Below are 23,475 nucleotides of genomic sequence, written 5' to 3' on the forward strand. Positions count from 1 at the left end.
GGGTTTCTCCGCGTTGCTTGCGGAGTGTTCGACTTCAGATTCTCTGGGTTTGAGCCCGTAATTCCTCTCGGCCTTGTTCGGTAGCTGTGCTCGGAAGGGCTGCGTACATGTCCGCTGATGTTCCCCTAATACTTCGGGGCCTCTCTTACAAAGCCCAGCAGCAGCTTGCTTTGGATTTTCAAGCGACAGCTGAAACTTGGAAGTTCTTGGAATTGCAGCGTAAATTGTGTTGCGCCTTTCGTTTTGGGGGTGCTACACGAGAGGCGTGGCTTTGAGGAGGTGTTCAAGTGTTCACCTCTACAGCGCTCGAAAAAAACAAATTGTCAAGGCGAAACCTAATTCCCTGTTGTTAAAGCACTGCACGCTCGGCTGGGGGTGGTGTGCGCCACACGTGCTGTCAGATGCGCCTTTCGGGCGGACTGACTCAAAACATCGCAGTGCTGTTGTCGGTCGACTTGCTGTGCCTGAGTGCTCTACACGTACATAACTTCTGCACCTTGAGACAAGTGTAGACTGCTCCTTCTAGGTATTTTTATTGAAATCACAGTTTGAAATTTTTATTTATTTTTATGTTCAGGGGTGGAATTGAAAAGTTGCTGGAGCTTTTAATGGAGTGACTCACATGTTGTGGTCTACAGACCAAACTAGGGCCCTGGTAAGTGGTTCTGCAGGTCTTAACTGGGCCCTGTGTTCAAAGAGACCTTGTTTGGTGACATCTTTCTGGTCTTAACAAGGATTCAAGCCTTTGCTGTGTTGAACAGTGAAGGAATTAACCTGTCATTGTAGTGGTATTTTCATCCAAACTTTTCAGAAGTGATTCATCTACAATATGATCTTAGAAAGTCCATCAGTTTTAAAAATACAAGGAATTTAATATAGTTCATAAATGCACTAAGGCACTTCGTTGGTCTTGTGATCCTTCTTGTTAAATTCTAGATTCTACATTTTTGCATTATATGTGCTAGTGGAAGATAGAGAACTTGGAAAGCTAGGTTTATTTTATTAGCAATTACCAGGATTGTCTGAACCTCACTATGTCTGTTAGGTTACACGTGTGGGAACAACATGAAGCGCAGCTTCTAAAGTGTATAGAAACTGGAACATCAGTTCTTGTCATGCACAGTTTAGGAATGTTTGATTTTCTGCTTTGGTGAGGTAACAATTCACCTTTGGATTGCCGCATCTAAAACTTTTGTATGATGTGAGCAAGGTGTGTGTGGAGGGTCCAGGAGAGTGTGCTGATGAAGATATATCTGATGTCTGTGAACAAATGGGTTAGCCCAGCAGGTCAGTTAAGAATGAGACATGGACCAGCCAGAAGATGTAGTTTCGTGGGCAGCTCTATCTGCAGATTGTAAATGGAATAATTTGAATGTCACATGAAGTACTTGCCAGTAAATTGGGTACAAACTGGGCACTCTCAACATACACAGAATTACCACTTTGCTTAGTCATGCAGATTCCTTCCCTATTGCATGGCTTTTGATAGCCATGAAGTGATGCTTCCACTTCTGCTGCTTCTCTGGTGGCCTTAACCACGAGCAGGTGTTTTTTCATGAAGTAAGAATTAGTGGGAAGTGGTACCCGTAGCTGTACCTGAAGCAGGCTGCATTTGACTGCAGGCTCTCACTGCTGGGTTAGAACCTGTACTGCTTTACACGCATTTAAATTTGCCTCCCATTTTTCAGTGTTTCTACACCTAGATAAGGGAACTACAAATGCTATGGTAAAGAACTGGATTTTTCTTTTGAAATTTACCTGGTTGCATTCTTAATTAGTTTCAGATTTTGCTCAGTCAGTGTTGTGAATACTTAAAATAGTAAATAGGTGTATTTATTGGGTAATAGCTGTAGAAGGTGCCTATCAGGAGCTGAGTGTGTGGTCGGTACCGACAGAGTGAGTGACAGTGACCTTTCCTAATGAGAGCATGCTGCTGCTCTTGTGAACAGTAAGGGTGCTTGAAGGCAGTAGCTGGTGATCTGTATCAGCACCTCTTCCACCCTGTTACTACTCCCTTGAGAGAGACTTCTGATGAAGGTAGAAGAATGGTCTAAATTCCTACAAGTTTGAGAAACACTCATTAAAGTTGTGTATTGTAAAGAAGGACCTATTGTACTGGTGAAAGATTTTTTTTCTGTTGTTTACATTTGTTAGAGAAAAAAATTTGAAGTCTTTGGGTTTATGTATTTAAAACATGTAATTTTATGTCATTTAACATAAAAAGTAGCAACTCATTCAGTTTAATGACTTAATAGGTAATTGGAATGTGCCTTTTATTTGCTAGGCAGATGATTTTTTTTTAATGCCTAATATTTTGGCTGTCCAACTAGGCTCTTCCTTTCAGATTCAATAGGTTACAAGAAAATGCCTTCTTGTATTTGCATCACAGTGTTCTGAAAAAAGTTTATTTCTAAGTTGGAGATTGCAGGTGGCTACGGATACTGCAAAACAACTTTTTATGCACCCACTAGTTCTGCTCCTGGGAAGATAGGTTGTTTTGAGGTTTCACTGCCTCACCAAGATATTTACAATCTGTCCTAAGAAGATTATCTCTGTGAAGAGAATGTGTGGCTCTCCCAGCTCCTTGTGAATGTCACAATCTTCATTAGGCTGAAAAACTAAAGAAGAGCTGCAAGATGCATTCCGAAAGCCTGAGGGAAACAGCCACAATTGGTTAATATGTATGTATGTATAATTTGAGGAAGAATACATTTAATGCTGAGTGCTATAATATATAGTGCCATAAATTATTTTGATACCCAGAATTCAACTTCCATACCCCATGTTTGTGTATTTTGAAACTGTGTATTAATCACAGCAAAAAGTACTCCATAACCATTCTTAATTTGCTTCGGAAGGGGGATGTAAAAATGACATCACTATGAGGATGTGATGTATCACTTAAATTGAGTCTGGTAGCAGTTACTGTATTTTCAGTCTGGAAAGTTGAAAATTCCTGCACGAGATTGACTGCTTAAGCTATGTGAATGCAGGTGGTCTTAGTTTCAGCAAATTTTATCACATGAGCTCTCTTGATTCTTTAGCTTTCTGCTGTGTTGATGAGTGAGGGCCATGAATGTTTACTGGAGCCCTTCAAAGGCCAAGTCCTGAAAAATGTTCAGTTTGTATTCTGGACTTACAAAAAAAATTTTAATCTGAAACTTAAATTTCAGTCTAAATTAATAGTGTATTTTAAATTAATATTTTTGTCTGTGAACATTCTAGGTGTATTATTTTTATAAGAATTCTTATATGTGACTGTTCTGAGCTACTTTTCCATATCGAATATATAATGTGTTGTCAGTTCAGTGCATGACAGTTGTGATATAAGTAAGGATTTTTTGTAAAAAAAAAAAAAAGTTAGGAGTGGACCTTGAAAACAGGTGTTTTGTTAATGTATTTATATTCTGATAGATTTCAGTGTGAATGCATTACTCACTTGACTTGTAAGGGTTTATTTCAAGGTCTAATAACTGAAACTAGAACAAGGTTTTGATGTATGGCTATGCAGAAATGTATTTGGACTCTTACATTTCTGAGAGAAGTAAATACTATGCACATGCAGTGACTGCTGTTGGTGTTCTCAAACAATAAATGATTCGTTCCTCAGAGGGCTACGTACGTGCCAAATTTGAACTTAAAATGGAAGTTTGAGTTATTAGATTGTACGAGTGATTGCAAATATTTCCTGAACTGTGAAGCTTTATCATCATTGTAGCAATATAAACATCTGAAAGGATTTTGAATTGTCTTAGATTCACTTAGTACTTTCGTGTTGGGAAGCAGCCTGGCACATTTCAACCCAAACATGTTTAAGATGAGATGTCTAAAATGCTGTTCACTCAACAGTAATTAGGATTGTAGAAGGCTGATGGTTTGATTGTCAGTGGGTGATGTGGTAGTTTTAGGCTAGTGCTAACTGATGTGTCAACAGGAAATCTAAGCCATTTCTTTAAAATGAATGTTCTTGAAGGAGCAGAGTGTGCCATGGGCTGGCAGGGACTTGCAGACACGTCTAGCTTGACCTCTTGTGCAAACCAGGTCTGGTTATAGGAGGTTCCTAAAGGGCCTTGTCCAGTTGTGTGGTGACTGTTGACTGGGGTGTTAACTTCACAGCTTCTCTAAGCCTCTGGTGGAGTGTTTGACTGTCCTTGTAAATATGTGAAACATCTATTGCACTGAAGCAAACTGTGCATTGTTCCTGCTTGTTTTTGTATTAATACCAATCGTTTTAGTGAGCACCTCTGGGAAGGGCCCATTTCTGCCTCTGCCCCATCCCCTGGTGCAGACTGAGTGGTATGGCCTCTCTTGCATGTGGTGTGTCCCTGCTCTGATCCTCTGTGTTCCCTCCCCTGGGCTTGCCCCAGTGTGTTAGTCTGTCCTTTGGAGTCTCAGACTGGGCCCAGTATGCAGGTGTGGTCTACCAGTGTGCTGGGCAAGGCAAAAGATTGCTGCCCTGGCCCTGCTGGCTGGACCTGCCTGTGCAGCCTAGGGTGCACAGGCCTTTTTTGCCACAGGGTGTGTGTCACAGAGGAATATATTTGGTTATGATTCAACAGCAATTCAAAATTTATTAATATTATGAGGTAAATCAAAAGGTTGAATTTTAGCAGCACTTATTGATTAACCAGCTTAGAGTAGCAAGTAATTCAGTAAAATATGTTGTAATTGGTGACTTAATTAGAGATTTGAGAATGACAAGACTAACTTACTGCGGAGTATCCTAAATCAAAACATATATCTATGTATAAACATAAAATGTGCCAGCACACACAGACAGACAGGAATACTTGGATCCAGTGAAACAGGCAGAGATCCGCACTAGTGAATGTAAATATGCATATTGAAACACCTTGAGAGGCAGAGAGGTGGGTGGAAGAGGGTACCTGCTGTTAACAGGTACCTCGGAGTTTAGAGCAAATACTCATAACACATGGGCATTCCTCAGTGGGCCATAGCTGGGACTCAGAGGGGTTGACTTGCCCTGGCCTTCCATCAGCTTTGCTGGCAGATGGTCCTGAGAGGTGTCCCAGCTCAGGGGAAATGCTGGTCACAGCTCACTGGAATCCAGGAGAGCTCAAAGGGTTCTGCTTAGGATCACTCTTTATAGGGTCTGAGATCATTGACTTTTGCCAGGTACTTTTCCATTTTGACCCAACTTGGGTGATGTAACATTCTGGTACTTTCCACTAGTTGCTTGTGGACATAGCTTGCTAGTGTTCAGGCTTCTGGTGTCCCTCCCTTTGGGCCACAACCCATGTAAATACCTACCAGGCTGCCAGAAAGTCAATCTTGTTACTGCTTCCAAAAAGAAGCAGTAGCCAGGTATGCTGGGGGTATGGTAATGCTCTGGTCCGTTGTTTTAAGATCTGTGCAGGTTGTCAGTAGGTAACAGATTGTCGTTACTGTCCCTAAAGAAGAGGGGAGGTAGGAGCCAGGTGTGTTAAGGAGGTGGCTTGGCGCTCTGCTATGCTGTTGCTCACTCACTGTGCCTGAGTTTCCAGTGGATTGTTGGGTGGCTCCGGGAGGGGGAGTTGAATCATGTACCCAGCAGCCCAAGAGTTGGGGGGAATCATATTATCACAGTGTGCTGTTGATTCCTGTTCAACTTCTTGTCCACAAGGTACTTTGGATGTTGTAGTTTTGGGTTTTTAAGTGAGGTCAAAGTTACTTTTTTATACTTGTGATTTCAGGTTTTAGTACTCTTGAATGTCATGAAGTAACCAAAGAATTGTCTGTAATAAGAAAATCTTTACAAAGAGCTTATGTTAAAGGAGTTGGATTGTTGGAAAATATTAATTTTAGTACATAAGTAGGGATATTTAGGAATGCTAGTGTTTGGGTTCAATACTTGAGTGAACTGAGAGATACTTTGAATTTATTCAACTGCTGGAATGCCTTCCTTTGTTAGCCCAGTGACTTAAGGATCCAGCACAAAGTGCTTTCTGTAGCGTATTGTACGTTGATCACACACATGGTGTGCGCGCCGTGACCTTCACCATTGAGACTGGTGTGCTCCCCGCCCTCAGCAGTACCCTTTATTTTGCTGCCAAAGGCTGTCTTGGAGTTAGAACTTCCGTGACTTTGCTTTCTATTACGGCTTTTTGTTGTCTGTAAGGTTTAAGAACTGTTTGGTTAGGCTGTGATGTGTCCATTTTAAGTTGACTAAAGTCAACTTGGACTTGAATTCCACAAGTGAACATATGGATCCTGTAGTTTGGAAGCTTCTTAGGAAAGTTAGCTCTGTTGCTTCAGCTAGTGTAAAGCTTGTAGCAACTTGGTAAGTTTCCATGTCTGGCTGTAACTTTGTTCCCCTTTTCTTCTTTGCCACTTCCCTTCTCTCTAGCTCCAGGGCTAGAGTGTTGGAGTTTCTCAGCCAGCTTCTCTATGGTTTTTGTAAAGAAAAGCTAGAAAACCAGATCAGGAAGATGATAGTATGTGGGTTTGTCTAAGAAACAGGTTAATTCTTACTGGCTCGGGGATCCTTGCTTTCTTACAGATGGTCTCTGAAGCATCTGATGAGATTCTAGGTGGGGATTTCTAGAAGTGTGGATAGAGAGCAAAGAATAAGATTAAGAAAATTCCAGGTTTTTCTTCTTGTCCAGGAGTAGTATTTAAGAGTTGGACACATACTTTCTTATTGGGCAGAGTGTATCTTGCCTAGCAAAGATGTACTGGGGGCAGATCAGTTGATTTCAGCTCATGGGGAAAGTGCCAAGAATCTGAATTCCTTAAATCAAGCTGGGGTGGGTGTAATAGCCAAAGGCTTGACAAAAGCTTTCCCTGGAGATGATTTCTCTGGCGCAGCCCTGCAAGACCAGAAATGAGAGAGTCAGGCCTTTCCCCACCTCATATCTGTAGCTCTCAAGCATTTTTAAAATTTGGAAGAGTGTTTTAGTATCATCAGGATTAAGATGTCCGACTGGAGAAATGAATTCTAAGTGGGTTCTGAATAAATTTCCTGTTGAAACTAGTTCAAGATGAAGGCTTTTGTAGTTATATTAACCTGCTGAAAAAAATTGTCTATTTTGAGATGCGTACAAATAGCAATCAGAGAAATGTTGTTACCCATGGGAAATTTTAAATACAAATACATACAAGTTATTCTCAGTTCAGAGCTACAATTAAGAAAAATACTTCTGTTGCAGCTTTGTGTTAGTTGGGAATAGTAGATTAAGAACATCTATCTGAGCACTTAAGTTCTTTGAAATGGTCCATTGTGGTTTGCTGCTGGATTATGTTGCAGATTTTTTTAGCAGTCTTTCTGTTTTTATGAAAACAGAATTGCTTTTTCTCCTCAGTTGACTTCATTGTTGTGCTTTCTGACATCCTTTGATGTCTGTAGTCTAGTTTAGTGTGCTTTATCTAAATCATAAGCAGTTAAAAGGGTTATATAGATGCTACTCTCATTAGCGTTCTTACTACAGTCTTTGAGAAATAAGAATGTCTAATGTGCAGTGTAAGGACGATGTGACTTCTAGCAGTTGTGCAACTAACAGCCCGACACATGTTGCATGGTAAAAAATGTGCTTCTTGCCTCTCTTTGCTCAGACAAACTCTTCACCTGAGGTATTCTGTGTTTTGCTTTGGTTAGAAGAGTGGGTGATAACCTCGGCAGCAGTTGCCAGAGGGCTGGAGCCATACCAGAATGTTCTTGCTGTACGACCTTTCCCTGGTTTCACAGTTGTCATCCACAGCCTGGTTTGCAGAGAGGGTGTGCTCCTGTGCAGGGCAGGGACAGCTCTTCCCAGGACACGGCCAGTGTCCGTGTTCCTGTCCACCACCAGCTCTGCCTTGAGTCCCGTCACTGTGCTGGAGAGATCTGGGGTGTGGAGCTGCTCAGGCAGCTTCCCAGAGCTGGTTCCTGGTGCAGTTTTTGCAGATCCATCCCAGACTATGTTCTTGTGGGGATGTGGTTCTGTCAGTTCTCCTTTGTGGTTTTCTTTAGCTCTGGGTAGCGTCTTGGGAAAATTACTCTGTCAGGAGATTCCGTAGGAGTGTGTTGCAAGGGATCAGAGAGTTTCTTTTCTCCCTCTGCAGCAGGCTTTGGGAACTCTAGTAGGTAGGAGTGGGTCATGGTGTGAGAAGATGGCAAGTGAAACCTTTCTCCCTCTGAGTGGGTTTGACAGTGTAAGTCAGGCTTTGCGTGTCTGCTGGATTGGTGACTCAAACCAAATCGCCAGGTAAAAAATTATTCCTGTTTCTTGGTTAAATCAGCCTTAGTAGGGTAAAGGGAGAGAAACAAAACACAGTTTAGGCTACGCATTATATATAGCAGAAGAGGGACAGTGAACATGTATGATTGAAAATATTTTTGCTCTCCTGGATAGAGTCTGGAGAATTGTGTCACTGAAAGTAGAATCTGATCTGTACTGCACACTTAATTGGGAATTGGATGCAATTTACTTTACCACAGTGCTGCTGGAAATGGCAGGGAAGGGAAAATTTGGTATATGTAGCTGTGGATATTCAACTACTGTGGAGGAGAGGTGATAAGTATTTATGTTCATGGCTGTTATAGGTCTTATACACCATTGTGAGGTTTGTGATACATACAAGTAGAAAAACCAGTGGTGTCAGTTCTCTTAAATGCGATGTAAGAAGCTGGGCAGCTCACTTCTTTTAGCTGTAGCTCTTGTAAAACAGTTTGTAATTTTCTGTGGCCTTTTATGTCAAAAGACTGATGATTGTTCTTGGATTCCTTTGTGAAACTACTGATATTCACTTGAGCATCTGTGGATGGCTAGTGAAGTTTGTGGCATGCTTTTTTTTTTTTTTTTTTTTCTCCTGAAGTAGAGCTGTGTTTCTGTAGTTAATGCTGATGACTATTTATTTTTAATGATGATGTAAGTCAGAAAGGAACTGCCATTGAAAACATGTTAGACCCTCAGTGCAGAGTTTCATGTGATGTAGTCAGTACTTACTGTTTCCTCTAATATTTTTGCCAGGGAAGCAGCATTTCTGTTTTATGGTTAGGTGAAACAGCTGTATGGGATTTGAAAAGTGAAGTCTGAAAGAAACTTACTGATTCTCAACTCTTTGCTTTAGTGCTGCTGTTAATCTCCTGAGTATCAACTTTATGGCTTCAAAATAATAGAAGGCTATTTTTGAGAATGTAGGAAGTCTCTTTGGAAGTAATCAGGATTGGGGGGAGATGATAAGCCAGTCTAACTTTTCTGTGAATATGTCTAAATCTAGTTCAGCTGTCATTTACAGGAAAAAAAAATTGATCTTTTAACAATAGTTTTTGGTGTATGTTATATGATATATTTGTTGGAAATAGTTACATGCCTTTTTTAAAGCAGAATTACAGTGGAAACGTGTGTAGTAGGGCTAGGGTGTGGAGTTTGGGTTTGTTTTTCTCTTAAACAATATGTAGCTTCTAATTTAAATTGATGCAGAAGAATTAGGTAGGTTCTGCTGGAGTATTGTTAGGGTGATATTTTCACTTCATTTTGATTTTCTTAGGTGAGAAGTTTTTGGAACTGAAACTGACATAGGAATATTGTTTTTCAAGTCAATTATCTAAACATTTGAGCCTTAGTTTGTCCTAAAATACATTCTCATAAAGTTTTTATCATACACTGTTAACTGTCATGCCATCCAAGCCCACCCCTCTTAATGTTTGTCTTGAGACAGACTGGACAACAGATGCTTAAAAGAAGTAATTATCAGATGCCTTAAATTTAACAAACTAAACTGGAGGAAGATATGATATTTGCTTGGGGAAAACAAATGATCTGGCTAAAAATAACTATTTTGGGGGAAACAATATGAAAAACTGAATATTATGTAGACATTATCACAACTTTGTTGTAGGTAAGGGATTCTTTTCTGAGGAGGGGTGTGTGTGTAGTTTTGGGGTTTTTTTTGTCATTGGGGTGCCTCTCTGGGGGAGACCTGCTATGCATGGATAACCGCTTCTTTTTAAGGGTGATATCAACTGTAGAATCTGTTCATCTACCCAAGTGAAATTACCAGTTTAAGGATTTTGTGTTTGTTCTTGTCATCTTTTGATTCTGGGTGTGTTTGTTTTCATGTTCTTCTTCTTAAAACCAGGAAACTTTCTGTTTTGCAGTTGGTGTAATCAGATGTCCGATATGTCGCCAGGAATGCAGACAGATCGACCTGGTGGATAACTACTTTGTAAAAGACACGTCAGAAACGCCAAGCAGCTCTGATGAGAAGTCAGAACAGGTACAGCACTCTCCTGCTTGCCAGAATTTGTCTGCTGGTTTTGATTCTGTCCATTTTAATCCTTTCCAGTAAAATGATCGTAACTGTTTCCCTTTGCAGGTGTGTACAAGCTGTGAAGATAACGCTAGTGCTGTTGGGTTTTGTGTAGAGTGTGGGGAGTGGTTGTGCAAGACTTGCATAGAAGCTCATCAGCGAGTAAAATTTACTAAAGATCACATGATCAGAAAAAAAGAGGATGTATCTTCAGGTGAGTGTTTGGATAGCACTTTTTTTTGCCTGTAGTAGAAATGTTTTCTCTTTGGCATATGTAAAAAGAGAGAGGGACTATTATTTAGTTAACAACCAGGTGTATGGTTTTCCCCACAGATTTGGGAAAAGTTTAGTAAAATGCTACTGGTACAAAATTGCTAACTCAAAATAGAGGAAAACTATATTTTTAACTACAATGGGTTTACTAATACCTTGTACAGCTTAATGTCCAATGTAAAAAATATCTTAAGTACAGAAGAAACAGAATGAAACTGTAGTCTTTGGAAAGGATATAGATCCATTCTTAATAATAACTTTATTTAGTGGAATAACACATTTTGCTGTACTTGGTTGAAAGGAGCAATTACAGTTCTCCCAGTAGAGAAGTATATACAGATAAGCTTATAGTCAGTAAGTTGCTGTTGTATTGATATCGCTGAGTAAATTTGGCATTTGAATTTTTATTAGGCTTAATATCTTCCAGTTAGAAAAATTTAATGTGTGAAGTGTGTGTACTGTTCATTTAGACACACAGCTGTATTAGAAATAATTTTTAAACTATTGTTTGACTGTTTTACTGTTTGTAACCTCCTGAGATAATGTGGCAAAAATTATCAAAACAGACGAAGGGTAGCTGGATTTTTAGCTTAGATGATTTTATTTGTAAATGGGATAAAAATTCTGATTTAAAAGCCCTGTAGGTGCTATGCAGTCTGGATGTACATGAAGACTGATCATGTGGAGGAAAAGTGACGTCGCTCACGCGCGCTCTCTCCATTTAAAATAAATGAAGACCTCCGTGTTTGCTTTGTTGTGCCATGTCAGAGGAGTAGTGCTGCTTTGCCTTCTGCCAACTCTGGTCCAAATCATATTGCTAGTTTAAAAGTTTGCTGTTGAGCTTAATTCTTTTAGACAACAATCTTATTTCATTTGTTCTATCAAATAAACCTCATTCTTTGAGAGCTTTCGCTGTATGTCTGAAAGGGTATTGTTGAAGAAGAAATTACCTATTTAAGTTTAATCCTATTAATCCTAGCCAATGAGAAGCCCTTAAGGTAAAACCAAATTGCAGAGCCCTAGAAAGAATGATTTATGTTTTTCATTAGGGGTGCTATATTGTGACTGTCAAGGTGATACTGTAGCTCCACTTCCCCTTCAGTAACCTGACTGGGGAGGTGCTGAAAAATGACTGTTCCAGTGAAGTAGATTTTCTATCAGAAATTTAGGTTGGTGTTTATGAAGACGGAATCCCACCTGTAGTCAGTGCACAAGCATAGGGCAAGACTGTTGCCTGCCTTCGACCTCACACACCGCGATCTTTAGTAACTCTTGATTGTGGGGAATGACTATTCATTATTTTCTCATAGGAGCTTGTTCCCCTCTTTCTTATTGGAAATGGTACACTCTAGAAGCTTTTCTATGAATGAATGTCAGCTGTAGATTCATGAACTCTCTTTCTTTGATAACTTGCATGATATAACAAGCTTCAGAAGCGTTGGAGACGGAGGAAAACATTAATGTTTTAGATCATACCTGCTGTATCTTCCAAAGGCTGCTTTCCTCTGTGCTAAGTTCAAAATACCTTTAGAAAACTGTGCAGTGCTTTTTGGTAAACTCTGAGCTATTTTTTAATGTTATCTGTTATTTGCTGAAGTGGAAAAGTTAAGCAGTTTAGCTGGGGTTTAAGTAACTCTTAACATGGACAGTGTTTTGCATTTACCACTTCAGTTACATATGACTTTATGAGATTTATAAAGGTTTTGAAGTGATAATTTAGAAAACTGATGGGTGTTTGACAGAAAAAATTACGAGGTTTGATCCATCCTTCAGTGTTGTCAGAGATGAAATTGGGTGCAATTTAAACACGTGTACACAGCCCTGGTGTTTCTGTATGGATTTTACATTCTTACAGTGCCAGTGTCTATTGAGTGTTTGTGATTGGAGAGATCTTCCTTCTCTTTGAATACAGTAAAGCAGAAGCAGTTGTAAACCACTGGCACCGTAAAAAAATTCAATGAGAAAGAATACACAGCAGCTGTAGGGTGAGAGCAGGTCTGTAGTTGTTTTTGTCTGAATTCTTGGTTGTTACTTAGCTTGGAAGTTAGTTATTTGTTCTTCAGATTGTCTAAATTTTATTGTAAAATGCAAAAATGGTTTATTTTTAAAAACAGAGGCCGTGGGAGCATCTGGTCAACGTCCTGTTTTCTGTCCTGTCCACAAACAAGAGCAGTTAAAACTTTTCTGTGAAACATGTGACAGGCTGACATGCAGAGACTGTCAGTTACTGGAACACAAAGAACACAGGTACAAATATTACCATATCTTAATCCCTGTGGTGCACTGGCATTGATTTAAAACAGTTCTATCATTAAACACGGTTGTATTTACTCTTTGTTGGACTGAAATGATCCCTTGCAAGGGAGAACCTGTGTGTAGTGCTGAAAACAAGTGTCTTAAGAGCAGGTTCAAAACAATGTGGTCGGGGGCTGTTTGGTGCCATCAAGATGTTAATTTGCCTGGCATTTACTAGTGCTGTTGCTCTGTTCAGGGCTTGAATAGAAATTGCTGTAGCCCTGAACACTTGGTGCTAAAAAGAAGCAAAAGTGATACAGTGAGTCATGGATGAGGTAATTTTTGAAAGGGCGTATTTTATTGTGCAACAGTCTTTCAATTTAGGGTAATTATGTAAAGGAAAGTATACATTTTTGCTTTGTAGATTAATCTCTTTTTTTCTAGTAGAGAGGGAAAAATTGTTTGGTTTTAGCTGGTTGAAAGTTCCCTCATTCCAAGTAAAAAGAAATAATGGGCTTTGTCTCTGGAGCTTGCTTTTCCTCTTATTTGCTAGAAAAAAAGTTGGAATCTGTTTGGGTACATTAAAACTTCCTGCTCTTTAGCAGCTCTGTCATATAGTTGTTTGAGTGTTTGAAGAAGTATTTTGCAGTGTTATAGTAGAGAATCTGGGCATCAATATGCATTTATCAGCTAATGCAGCACTATAACACATCTCTGTAAAGGTGCTTGACAGTATGTTGCAATATAGAATTTAGTGGGTTTTTTGTTCCAGAGTAAAGATTACTCTCCCAGACTGCTACAGCAGCCTAGTGGAAAACTTTTGCTTTTGCAATTACTACTGTAAAAATATTAACAACCTGCTCTGTTCGTGCATAGGCTTGACTGTGGGTATCCTGAAAGACCCACTTGTCAAGAAAGCATGTTCTCGTAGGACATGTTAACTTTTTCTAGTTGGTTTCTTTGCACCTGCTTTGTGCATGATACTAACAGACTAACCGATAGATCTTGTTCCAGTTACTTGTTCTCTTCCAGCAAAAGAAGAGAATACTTTGGTATTAGCATGCTTTGTTGCAGAATATTCTTTTAAAATTGTTCTGTCTGCAGATGTGAATTACAGATGATTAGGGCAAATGCTTCATCTGCCATGAAGTACAGCTGAAATTTTTATGAAGCTGACTAAGTCATTGAAGGAAAATCATGCCTAGTGGAAACAAGAATTGATTGTGATCTCCTATATACTTCTTACCTGAAGTCGTAATAGTTTGCACCAAAGGAGGATGAATCAATCACTCTTTCGGTAGCAACATAGTCCAGCGTTCAGTTTAGAATTTCAAGCAAAAGAATTGTTAGTGATTCTGTAGACAGCTGACATTCTTTTAGCAGGCTAATGGTGTGTGATTCCTCTAGTCTAGGTAGTTTTCAGCCCACACACTTTGGAAGCTAGAAGTACAGTACGATATTAAAAGGTATTTTTGCTGAGCTACAGCAAAATTTTAGTAGTACTAGGTAAGTGTAGATTTTTTTTTTCTCCTTTAAGTGGAAATCTGATTTTCAACTTAATGAACATTTCTAAAAAGTCTGCAGGTCTCCAGACATTTTGAATTCTGTGGCCTTTGGGCTTTAGTAGTGCTACTTTTTGCATTATAGTATCTGAAATCTTGTCATGCTGTCTGTCTGCAAGAACTTTGGACTATTCATAGAAGAAGCAATGTTCTATGTTGAGACTGAGGAATATAAACTCTTGTAGTTGAAACCCATCTATTTTTGGTACAAACTAAATTAACAGGAGCAGCATCCTTTCTTTTGTGAGTAGTGTTCTCTTTGCCTAAGTTTGTTGTCATAATTGTGGGTAATTTCAATCAAGACATAGTGTTAGTGTAAATTTGATTGTGTATCCAGGCAGTCTTTTCCTGTTAGAGTAGATTGTCATGTTCTCCTAGATTTTGGCAAAAGATGATGCTACTTTCTTTTTCAGTTGTGGTTGGGAGATAGTATTAAGTTAATTCTAATGCAGCTTATAAGATGTGTCACTTTAATTGTAGGAGTTTTCTGCCAATTTGAATGTTGGAGTTTATTGTAGTGAGGAAGGGAAGACATCCTGGGAACTTAAGTTTTCCCTGTTGTTGACAAATTTGTATTTTAGATGCATGAAGTTTACTTACTACAAAGACAAGTAGCAGCAAGTGACTGAAAGGAGTCCTGGGTTTTAGGAGGAATCTTTTGAAAGTTGAGCAGTTGATCAGAAAAGATGAGAAGTCTTAGAGCTACTTAATTCACAGATTCAATGTTAGTGGTTGGAAGGGACCAACTTCTGTTGTGTTAATTCTTGTGATGCATAGTCCATTAGGAAAATGCAACTATTTTCATTATATTCCTTCAATGTAGCTACTTGTACTCTTCTCAGGGGAAGTAAAGGAAGGTGCCTGTCATACAGTAGCTGTTCAGTTGAAGGACTTGGAAGGGAATATGTTCTTCACTTGGAAGTACTGAAAAAAAGTTGTTTTTCTTAATAGAAATACTTTCTTTCAGATTAAATTGATTCAGTCAAATATGAGTAATGTAATTTCAGCTGAAAAACTATTTTTCTGGGATAGGGTTTTTTGTCATTTAATGTGTGTTTAAGCTGTTAGTGTGTTTTCCTCATCTAATGTTAACAAAATGATTTGTCAAACTCTGAAGTTTCTGGTATCTCCTCTAGCTGGTATTACAACTGTCTTGTGAAATGATGCAGCGCATTGTCACCCTATGAGGTTGAAATTAATAAGTGACCCATAGAGATTCAGTCTTCTGGTTGTTTACAAAGGATTTTATCAGTACTCTGAAACATTTCACATGCTGATCAGAATACATATAATTTTATTTTTCTGGGTCTTTTTTTTTTTTTTTTCTTCAAAATTTTACAGCTTTAAATCTAATTTGGAAACCCTTAGTTTCAGCACATTGCTCTCTGGTAATTGGTATCTTCTTTTGTGTGTTGAAAAGGTATCAGTTTCTGGAAGAGGCTTTTCAGAACCAGAAGGGTGCAATTGAGAACCTATTGGCCAAACTTCTTGAGAAGAAGAATTATGTAAATTTTGCAGCTACCCAAGTTCAGAACAGGTAAGTACTCCAAAATGATTAACTGTTACTATTACATTGCTGTTTTAATGAATCACAAGAAGATGGATGATGTGACTAGAAAAATACTTAAATTTTAGTTCATTCTGTGTCTTTGATTGTGGTGGACTTAATTATTTTCTGTAATGTTTTCTTCCCTACAATACTGTGCATCTGTTAGAAGTTGTTAGAAGAAACAAATGTCAAAGATTTCCCTTTATGACAACTTTGAGTAGAATCAAAAATGCTACACGTTTCTTACACTTGGGGGAGGGGATAGGGAAAAAAGTAAAAAAAATAAAAGGAATAACGAAGGCAAGGCAGAACCATCTTGTGGTTTCTGTTAGGTTTGGCTCTAGAGACAGAAATGTTGGCTGTAGAGAAAAAAACTTTTAATTGAAATTCAAAACCCAGAACTTATTTCAAAATTGAATAGGAAATTATTTTTATTAGGCATGCAAAACTTAGCATAATTACCTAAAAGGAAGCCAAGCTTTTCCTTGGATAATTTAGCTTAAGAATTCCAGAGTTAGCTCTTAAATTCAGCATCTCATAGAATATTGAGTGTACAGATAGAACACAATTGTTGCCAGCTTTTCACCCACTGGTGGTGATGTGATGTACTGGAGGTCAGGGAATTTAACTGGTGGTTTTGTGAGCCTTCTGCAACTTAGAGCATTTGCAAAATGGCAAATTATTTGAAGATGGGAAGTACAAGGGTAGAAGGAAGTCTACCAAGGATAAAAGAAGTTGTGGTGTAAATTTTTACCTGCTTGTGGTACCATGTACATCACAAAAAAAAAAAAAAGTTGGAAAGAAAACATGATTTGACAGAAGTAAATCAAGACGGAAGCAGGAAAAATGGAAGGTTTTATATGGTGATTTGTCATGAAACTCGTTGAAGAGACCCAAAAGAGAACACCGTCATGAAGCAGGAGGACAAGCTGTAGAATTGTTACTTGATTGAAGACGACAGAAACCCAGTTACAAGGGAAGTAAACGGAAAGCTCAAGAAATTACACAAAACATTCTCTGATAAGAATGCAAGGCCAATAATGGGTGGTGCATATATGAGTTAACACATGGTAATTTTTTTTTTGTGTCCAGGAGTTTCTGGCTTCACTGAAAATTCAGTGAATTTCTGCAGCATGTGACTATCTGCTTAACTGTGTGGGTAGTGAGAGTGAGACAGTAGTTTAGTTTAACATGCCATTCAGTTACTTTGAGGTGTAGGGCACAAAATCCATAACCATAAAAACTTCAGGGAATGAAAAAAACCCCTGTGTATTACAATGATGTTGTCAGTGTTAGGAGATGGTGTGAAATTGCTATCATATGTGGTCGTGAAGCGTAAAACAGCATTGGAAGAATAGCTGCTTACTGGAATAGTTGTTAGATGCCAAAGCCAAGGATGGATGCCTGATGACGTAATGCAGGGTTGGTTGAATTTTATTTGGAGTAGAATACCAGGTTGTACTGTCATGAAAAAATGTGTCCAAGGTGCCTTAAAGGGTATTTGATGCCCACAATGAATACTATCAGACAAATGAGTATTGATCATGTGGTCATATCAGGACAAATGACATCAAAAGTTCAGATGCGTGATCTAGTAGCAAAGAAGCCATTTAAAAAAGGACTGCTTTAAGTTTTTACATGGACTGGCTCATGGCAAGGTATTGTGCTCAGAGTCCTACAAGCAAAACAGAAATTCTGCTGGAGTGCTATGTTGTCATTTGATTAAGGCAGCATAGAATCAAAGAAATACAGAGCTTGTAATGGAGTTTAAGAAATGCTGTATTTCAAACTCTGTGGACAGAGCTCAAGGTGATCTGTTTGAGACACTACAAGACACTGAAAACTGAGGAAGAATGACAATGATGGAAATGAGGTGTTGTGAGGTATAAAAAGCTGGAAGGCAGTAGTAGTAAAGCACAAGAGACTAGTGTAGACTAATGTCAGGTACATCATTAGTGAAATGTTCGTCCTTATTCCTTCCTGGTTAATACACAATAGCATAAAGGTTTAAAGAATCATATATGAATTGTTCCTAGTGAAAGAGCTGTGATACAGGCGTAAATATATATGTGTACATAGACACAAGTGGTTTTGGCTGGATATGTCTCTGTGTGTAGAAACGTATAAATCAAGTGTATAAACTACAAGGACTGCTTCATATTGTTTTAAGTAAAACACAGGTTGTTAACTGAGATACCACCTTGATCTAAATGTGTTTAAATCTTTTTCCAGACCTGAGACTTTTAGATGAGTCCCTTGAAAAAGTTGACTATTGGTGATTTCTAAGTTAGTAATAAAATAAGCTATAAATTTTGCATTTATTGGAACTCCTTTAGTACAGGAATTGCTCCTTCACTCTTCAAGGATGGGAAGATGCCTGTGATGTTCAGTATTTGGTAGCATAGTATGAAGTGACTTCCTGACAATACATTTCTCTTTTTTAGGATAAAAGAAGTAAATGAAACTAATAAACGAGTAGAACAGGAAATCAAAGTGGCTATATTCACCCTCATCAATGAAATCAATAAAAAGGGAAAATCTCTCTTGCAGCACCTGGAGGTATGGTTAAGAGAAAAAATAGTAGAGTTGTTCACTGTTTCCAGTCGCCTATTGAGAACTCAGATTCCATGTTTGAAAATGCTTTGTGACTGCAGGTGTTGAATACCATTACAAGGTTTAGAGCTGGCTGGTTATCAAAGGCTGAAGACTGGCAGTTCACTTGGGCCCCAGCCTGGTCCGTTCCCCCAGTTCTTTGTCATCTTGCTGTGCCTCTGGCAACATGAGGAAGAGAACTGGTCTTGTTTTAATAGTTGATATTTTCCTGAGATAAAGCAGAGGCTTTTCTCTGAGCCCACTATTTTCCCTGCACTTTGATACCTCTGGGAAGAACAGTAGAGTGGAATAAAGGAGAATTATTGATGGTTCTAACCTCTCTGAATATGAGCATTTGTATGAATTTCTTTGCTTGTGACATTTTTCTGTTGCTCTGAGAACTGTGATGGCAGTTTATATTTTTCTCATAGATCCGAAGCCCCTGTTGCAGTAAAGTTTTTGTTTCTTTGTAGAATGTGACAAAGGAGAGACAGATGAAGTTAATACAACAACAGAATGACATCACTGGTCTTTCACGACAAGTGAAGCACGTGATGAACTTTACCAATTGGGCTATTGCAAGTGGCAGCAGTACTGCTTTGCTGTACAGTAAACGGCTGGTGAGGAAGCGTTGTCTGACTTGTCTGTATGCTACACAGAAGGTTTAGTCAAAAGAATTTTCTAAGAATCATGTAGCTTCTTTAGATCGTATCTAAGGAAGAGGCAATGAGTTCATGGTTCATTTAAACAACGAAACCAAACTAAAGCCCTTCTGTAATAATGGGATCAATTTCCCAACTTGTACACCCTTGTACACCACTTTTCAGTTGTAAATTAAGGACTTAATAGTAGGAGTGGGGTCAAGCTCTGTAAAGGCAGCTCGGTGTTTCACATGTGTCATTGCAGAAGCAATATTATTGCGTGAGAGTACTTCTTGGTAATCGTCCAAGTTGAGTAAAATATTAGTTGTATGCTGGATGATTTTCCTCATGAATTGAGTACTTTCCAGGCTGCTAACCAAACCTGTTATTGACAGTCCTTAGTGGTGAACCAGTAGTCTAAACTTGCTGGGCAAATGCACACTTTTTAACGTTCTCAGTCTTTGTTTCATTGCCATCAACAGTCTTGTTCTTGCTTTCCGCTAGATAACGTTCCAGCTACGTCACATTTTAAAGGCACGTTGTGATCCTGTCCCAGCTGCTAATGGAGCAATACGCTTCCACTGTGACCCTACATTCTGGGCAAAGAATGTCGTCAATTTAGGTGAGAAAATAGTTTGGTTTTTTTTCTGTGTTACTTGAAAAACTAGATCGAGTTGAGGGCGTTCGTCCAACATGAGTGAGCTGAAGTGCAATACATCTCTTAATGCGGAAGACCAAAACTCCCTTGACATAACCTATCCAGTCCTGATGGCCATCTTTATCTGCTGTTTGACTGTTTACTAGTTTTTTTGTTTTGTTTAGGTAACCTTGTCATTGAAAATAAACCAACTCCTAGTTACACTCCTAATGTAGTGGTTGGACAAGCTCCTCCAGGAACAAACCACATCAACAAAGCTCCAGGACAAATCAATTTAGCCCAGCTTCGACTTCAGCATATGCAGCAGCAAGTGTATGCACAAAAGCATCAGCAACTGCAGCAGATGAGGATGGGGCAGCCGGCCGGGTCAGTTCCCAGGCAGACGAGTCCACAAGTCTTACAGCAGCAGGTAAGTAACTTGTATGTTCTTATTTCACCTTTTACCAAAACACCAAGACTTAAAGTTGCCCTGTCAAATACAAACTTACAAAGCAGTTTGTAAACATGAAAATCTTTTTAAACTGGCCACGTTTTAAATGGGACCACTGTTGGCTTTTCTTGTTGTTACGTAATTAGTAGATCTACTACTGTGGAAAGAGATGGGCTTCTTTTTTCCATGTTGAAAGCAAAAGTTTTAAAAAACAAAAACCCTTGCAGCCTCCCAGGTTGATCAGCATGCAGACCATGCAGAGGGGTAACATGAACTGTGGGGCTTTCCAAGCACATCAGATGAGAATGGCTCAGAATGCTGCTCGTATACCAGGAATACCACGCCACAATGGACCACAGTACTCCATGATGCAACCTCACCTTCAAAGACAAGTATATCCTGTGTACACGCTTCATTTGTGCCATTGTGCCAAACTTTCATTACAGTAGATACCTCCAGCTGTAAATGTTTATCTGTAATGCATAGCACTCACAGCTACACACATATATATGCTTTTTCATGTTGCATACTGTACTGTGACATTTTTGCTGAAGATAAGAAAATTCAAACCTAAAGAATGAAAATGAATTCTAATGGTCATATTACATTTTAGTTCTGAGAAAAAAAAATTAAAAAAAATTTCCTTTCTTGCTTTTCAGTGATATTCAGCTTTTGGATTTCTTGGATTTATTTTGGAGAATAGTCGGGAATAGTGAAGTTCACAGTGATGTAGTTGAGGGTTTTTAATGAAAACAAATTCTAAAGTGTTTTTAAATTCAAACCTGAAGCATGATGCGGAACTCTGTATAACATTAAGAATAAAAATTCTTGACTATGAATGTTAATGTGACTGGAAAACAAAAAAATTACTTTAAGAAAAGAGTAGCTGTTTCAAGTATTATAAAGTTTGTAGACAGAAGGACTCTAAAGTTGTCTTTGGAGGCGCTAATTGCTTTAAGAAAACACAACTATGTATTAAAATAATTTGGTTGAAAAGGTACTGTATATTTAAGTACCTAGCCACATAGTGTTTTCTCTTTTCAAGTAAACAAAAACAGCGGTTGCTTTGCATTCAGTGCTATCAGGTTACACTGACAGAAATGGGAGTTTATAAGTTCTTTTCCCCATTTTTTTGTTGAGGGATATAATACAATGCACGTGTTGCAATTTTACATGCACTGCCTGTCTGATTTGTCTGTAATGCAGTCACGGTCTCTTCTCTTTTCCTACAGCATTCTAACCCTGGGCATGCGGGGCCTTTTCCAGTTGTTTCTGTGCACAACACCACTATTAATCCAACTAGTCCTACTACAGCAACAATGGCAAGTGCAAACCGTGGTCCAACAAGTCCATCTGTTACAGCAATTGAACTCATTCCTTCTGTAACAAACCCAGAGAATTTACCTTCCCTGCCGGATATCCCACCCATCCAGGTCAGTGGAGAAGATCGTGCACTTACACTGTGGGTGAAGTAATGATCTGCTTTTCTTTCTTTATCTTTTTTATTTGGATACCAATACTTGTCTGTGGAATGGTATAGTTAGTTGACATTTAAAGTCAAAGAACTAAAATCCTCAGCCCTTGGCATACAGCTGTTTTCACTATATGGCACTGACCTGCTAAACATGTTAACCTTTAGACTAATCAGTATTTAATAGCTGTCCTGTAGTAAAATTGATACTTAGATTAGTTAGTGCCAAGTACTTTGTTCACTTCCTTTCTTCCACAAGACTATCATATGGGAAAATATCACTAGAATAGTTGAACAGTTACGTATGTTGAATGCCCTGAATGGTGATTTATTTAGAGTTAAAGTTGCCTGGTACTTCTCTGATGTAACAGTCAAATGCAGAAAGTTCAGAGAAAAGGTGTCCCACTGCCCTACTTCTCTCTATCTTTTCATGTTTCCTCTGTACCCCAGTAGTGTGGCTGTAATTGTTCCCTTGTATATACGAGGCCAGTATTGACATTAGTGTGGGGTCCTAGGAGGTGCTGCAGAACACTGAAGTTGACCTCTGTGATTAATCTTGGGCTGTGGCAGCATCAGCCTGGAAATTCTTGCTTGCACAGAGTGCGACTGTTTGCTGTTTCTTAATTTTCACATCATCAGCACAGTATTGGTACTCACTGACTTGAAACTGCACAGTGTGCCCCGTGTTCTTTGCCAGGAGATAGCACTGCACACAAGCTGCAGTAGGTTTTTATGAATTCATAATCTCATTTGGAGAGGTTGGAAGCATAATTTAATGTATGAGTGGAGGCAAAGAAATAAACATAGTAAGTTTTCTGCAGGAGTCTTTGGGAGGCTAGGAAGGGGAGGATGATGGCTTATTCTTGAGAACAGGATGTTTACACTGAAATGCCCATATAAAGCATGGGAGACTTGGTCATGATATAGAGAACAGTTGCCTTAGAAACAAAACCTAAATTTCATCCAAGCAACTTCAGAGAGTCATATTCAAAGGTTGTACATTATTTTCTCATGAAGCTGCAGGTGATGTGCCAACATAAGAATAACGTATCTCTGAATGTGACAACTATAGTGCTGAAGCTCTATTTAGTCGTTAGAACAAAACCCAAGTATGACTGGTTATGACTGATTCAGCTGTACATATCTAAAGTTTATGACACACCAAGTTAGAAATAGCTGTTAGTGGAATAGTCTAAAACATAAGCAACTTCTGGGTACACTGAAAATCCAGAATGCTGTTAAGATGCTCTTTTGTGGTACCTGTTCATGTAACAGCTGTTATGGTTTGTAGTTGATGGAAGAGTTGTGTAGGAAGTTATTAGTCTTTAAAGTTGGTTGCACAGTTATTAAAAACTCACTTTGAATACAATGCATTTCAAACATGTTATTTGCAGTTATGCTGTCTTGCAGTTGTTACTTTAACTGCTTAAAGCTATTAAGGTGTCTTCTACCTTGGTTTTAATAGATCCGTGTAAAAAGTGAATGGGATGGAGGGAGATTTCCCATCATGCTAAGGAAAAAACAGTTCATGGTTTCCCTTATCCTGGTGCTGATAACTCTTGCAACATCAGTGAACTGGTAGTTAATATGACTAACATCATTTGTATGACTAACACACTGAACATCTGGGAGGCAAAGGGTTTGGAATGACCTTGAGTAAGTGCAGCCTGTGACCATACTGAGATACTCAGATACCTAGGACCTTTTGAAAAATGTTACTTTAAGTTTCTGGCTGTGGGTTTCTGTTTGGAAAGACTGATTTCTGTAGGAAACTGATAAAAATGTTTGCTGATGTCACGAATCCTTGAAGGAATAGGAACAATTTCAGTAAAGA

The 23,475-nt window shown here is 38.8% G+C and overlaps 1 protein-coding gene across 1 annotated transcript in view; it reads left to right on the forward strand.

Annotated features, from left to right (window-relative positions):
- Nucleotides 1-107: 107 nt before the first annotated feature.
- The window catches only part of TRIM33 (tripartite motif containing 33), a 30,830-nt gene continuing 7,462 nt past the window's right edge, over nucleotides 108-23,475 (forward strand). Inside the window, exons 1-11 of the mRNA XM_008938576.1 lie at nucleotides 108-219; nucleotides 10,079-10,197; nucleotides 10,297-10,444; nucleotides 12,618-12,750; nucleotides 15,721-15,837; nucleotides 18,294-18,408; nucleotides 18,915-19,061; nucleotides 19,587-19,704; nucleotides 19,905-20,149; nucleotides 20,398-20,562; nucleotides 21,403-21,603. Coding sequence (XP_008936824.1) covers nucleotides 108-219; nucleotides 10,079-10,197; nucleotides 10,297-10,444; nucleotides 12,618-12,750; nucleotides 15,721-15,837; nucleotides 18,294-18,408; nucleotides 18,915-19,061; nucleotides 19,587-19,704; nucleotides 19,905-20,149; nucleotides 20,398-20,562; nucleotides 21,403-21,603 — 1,620 coding nt within the window. The remainder of the gene's footprint in view (nucleotides 220-10,078; nucleotides 10,198-10,296; nucleotides 10,445-12,617; nucleotides 12,751-15,720; nucleotides 15,838-18,293; nucleotides 18,409-18,914; nucleotides 19,062-19,586; nucleotides 19,705-19,904; nucleotides 20,150-20,397; nucleotides 20,563-21,402; nucleotides 21,604-23,475) is intronic.

This window comes from Merops nubicus, unplaced genomic scaffold (genome assembly GCF_000691845.1).
Source record: "Merops nubicus isolate BGI_N331 unplaced genomic scaffold, ASM69184v1 scaffold50434, whole genome shotgun sequence".
Classification (NCBI taxonomy): Eukaryota; Metazoa; Chordata; class Aves; order Coraciiformes; family Meropidae; genus Merops; species Merops nubicus.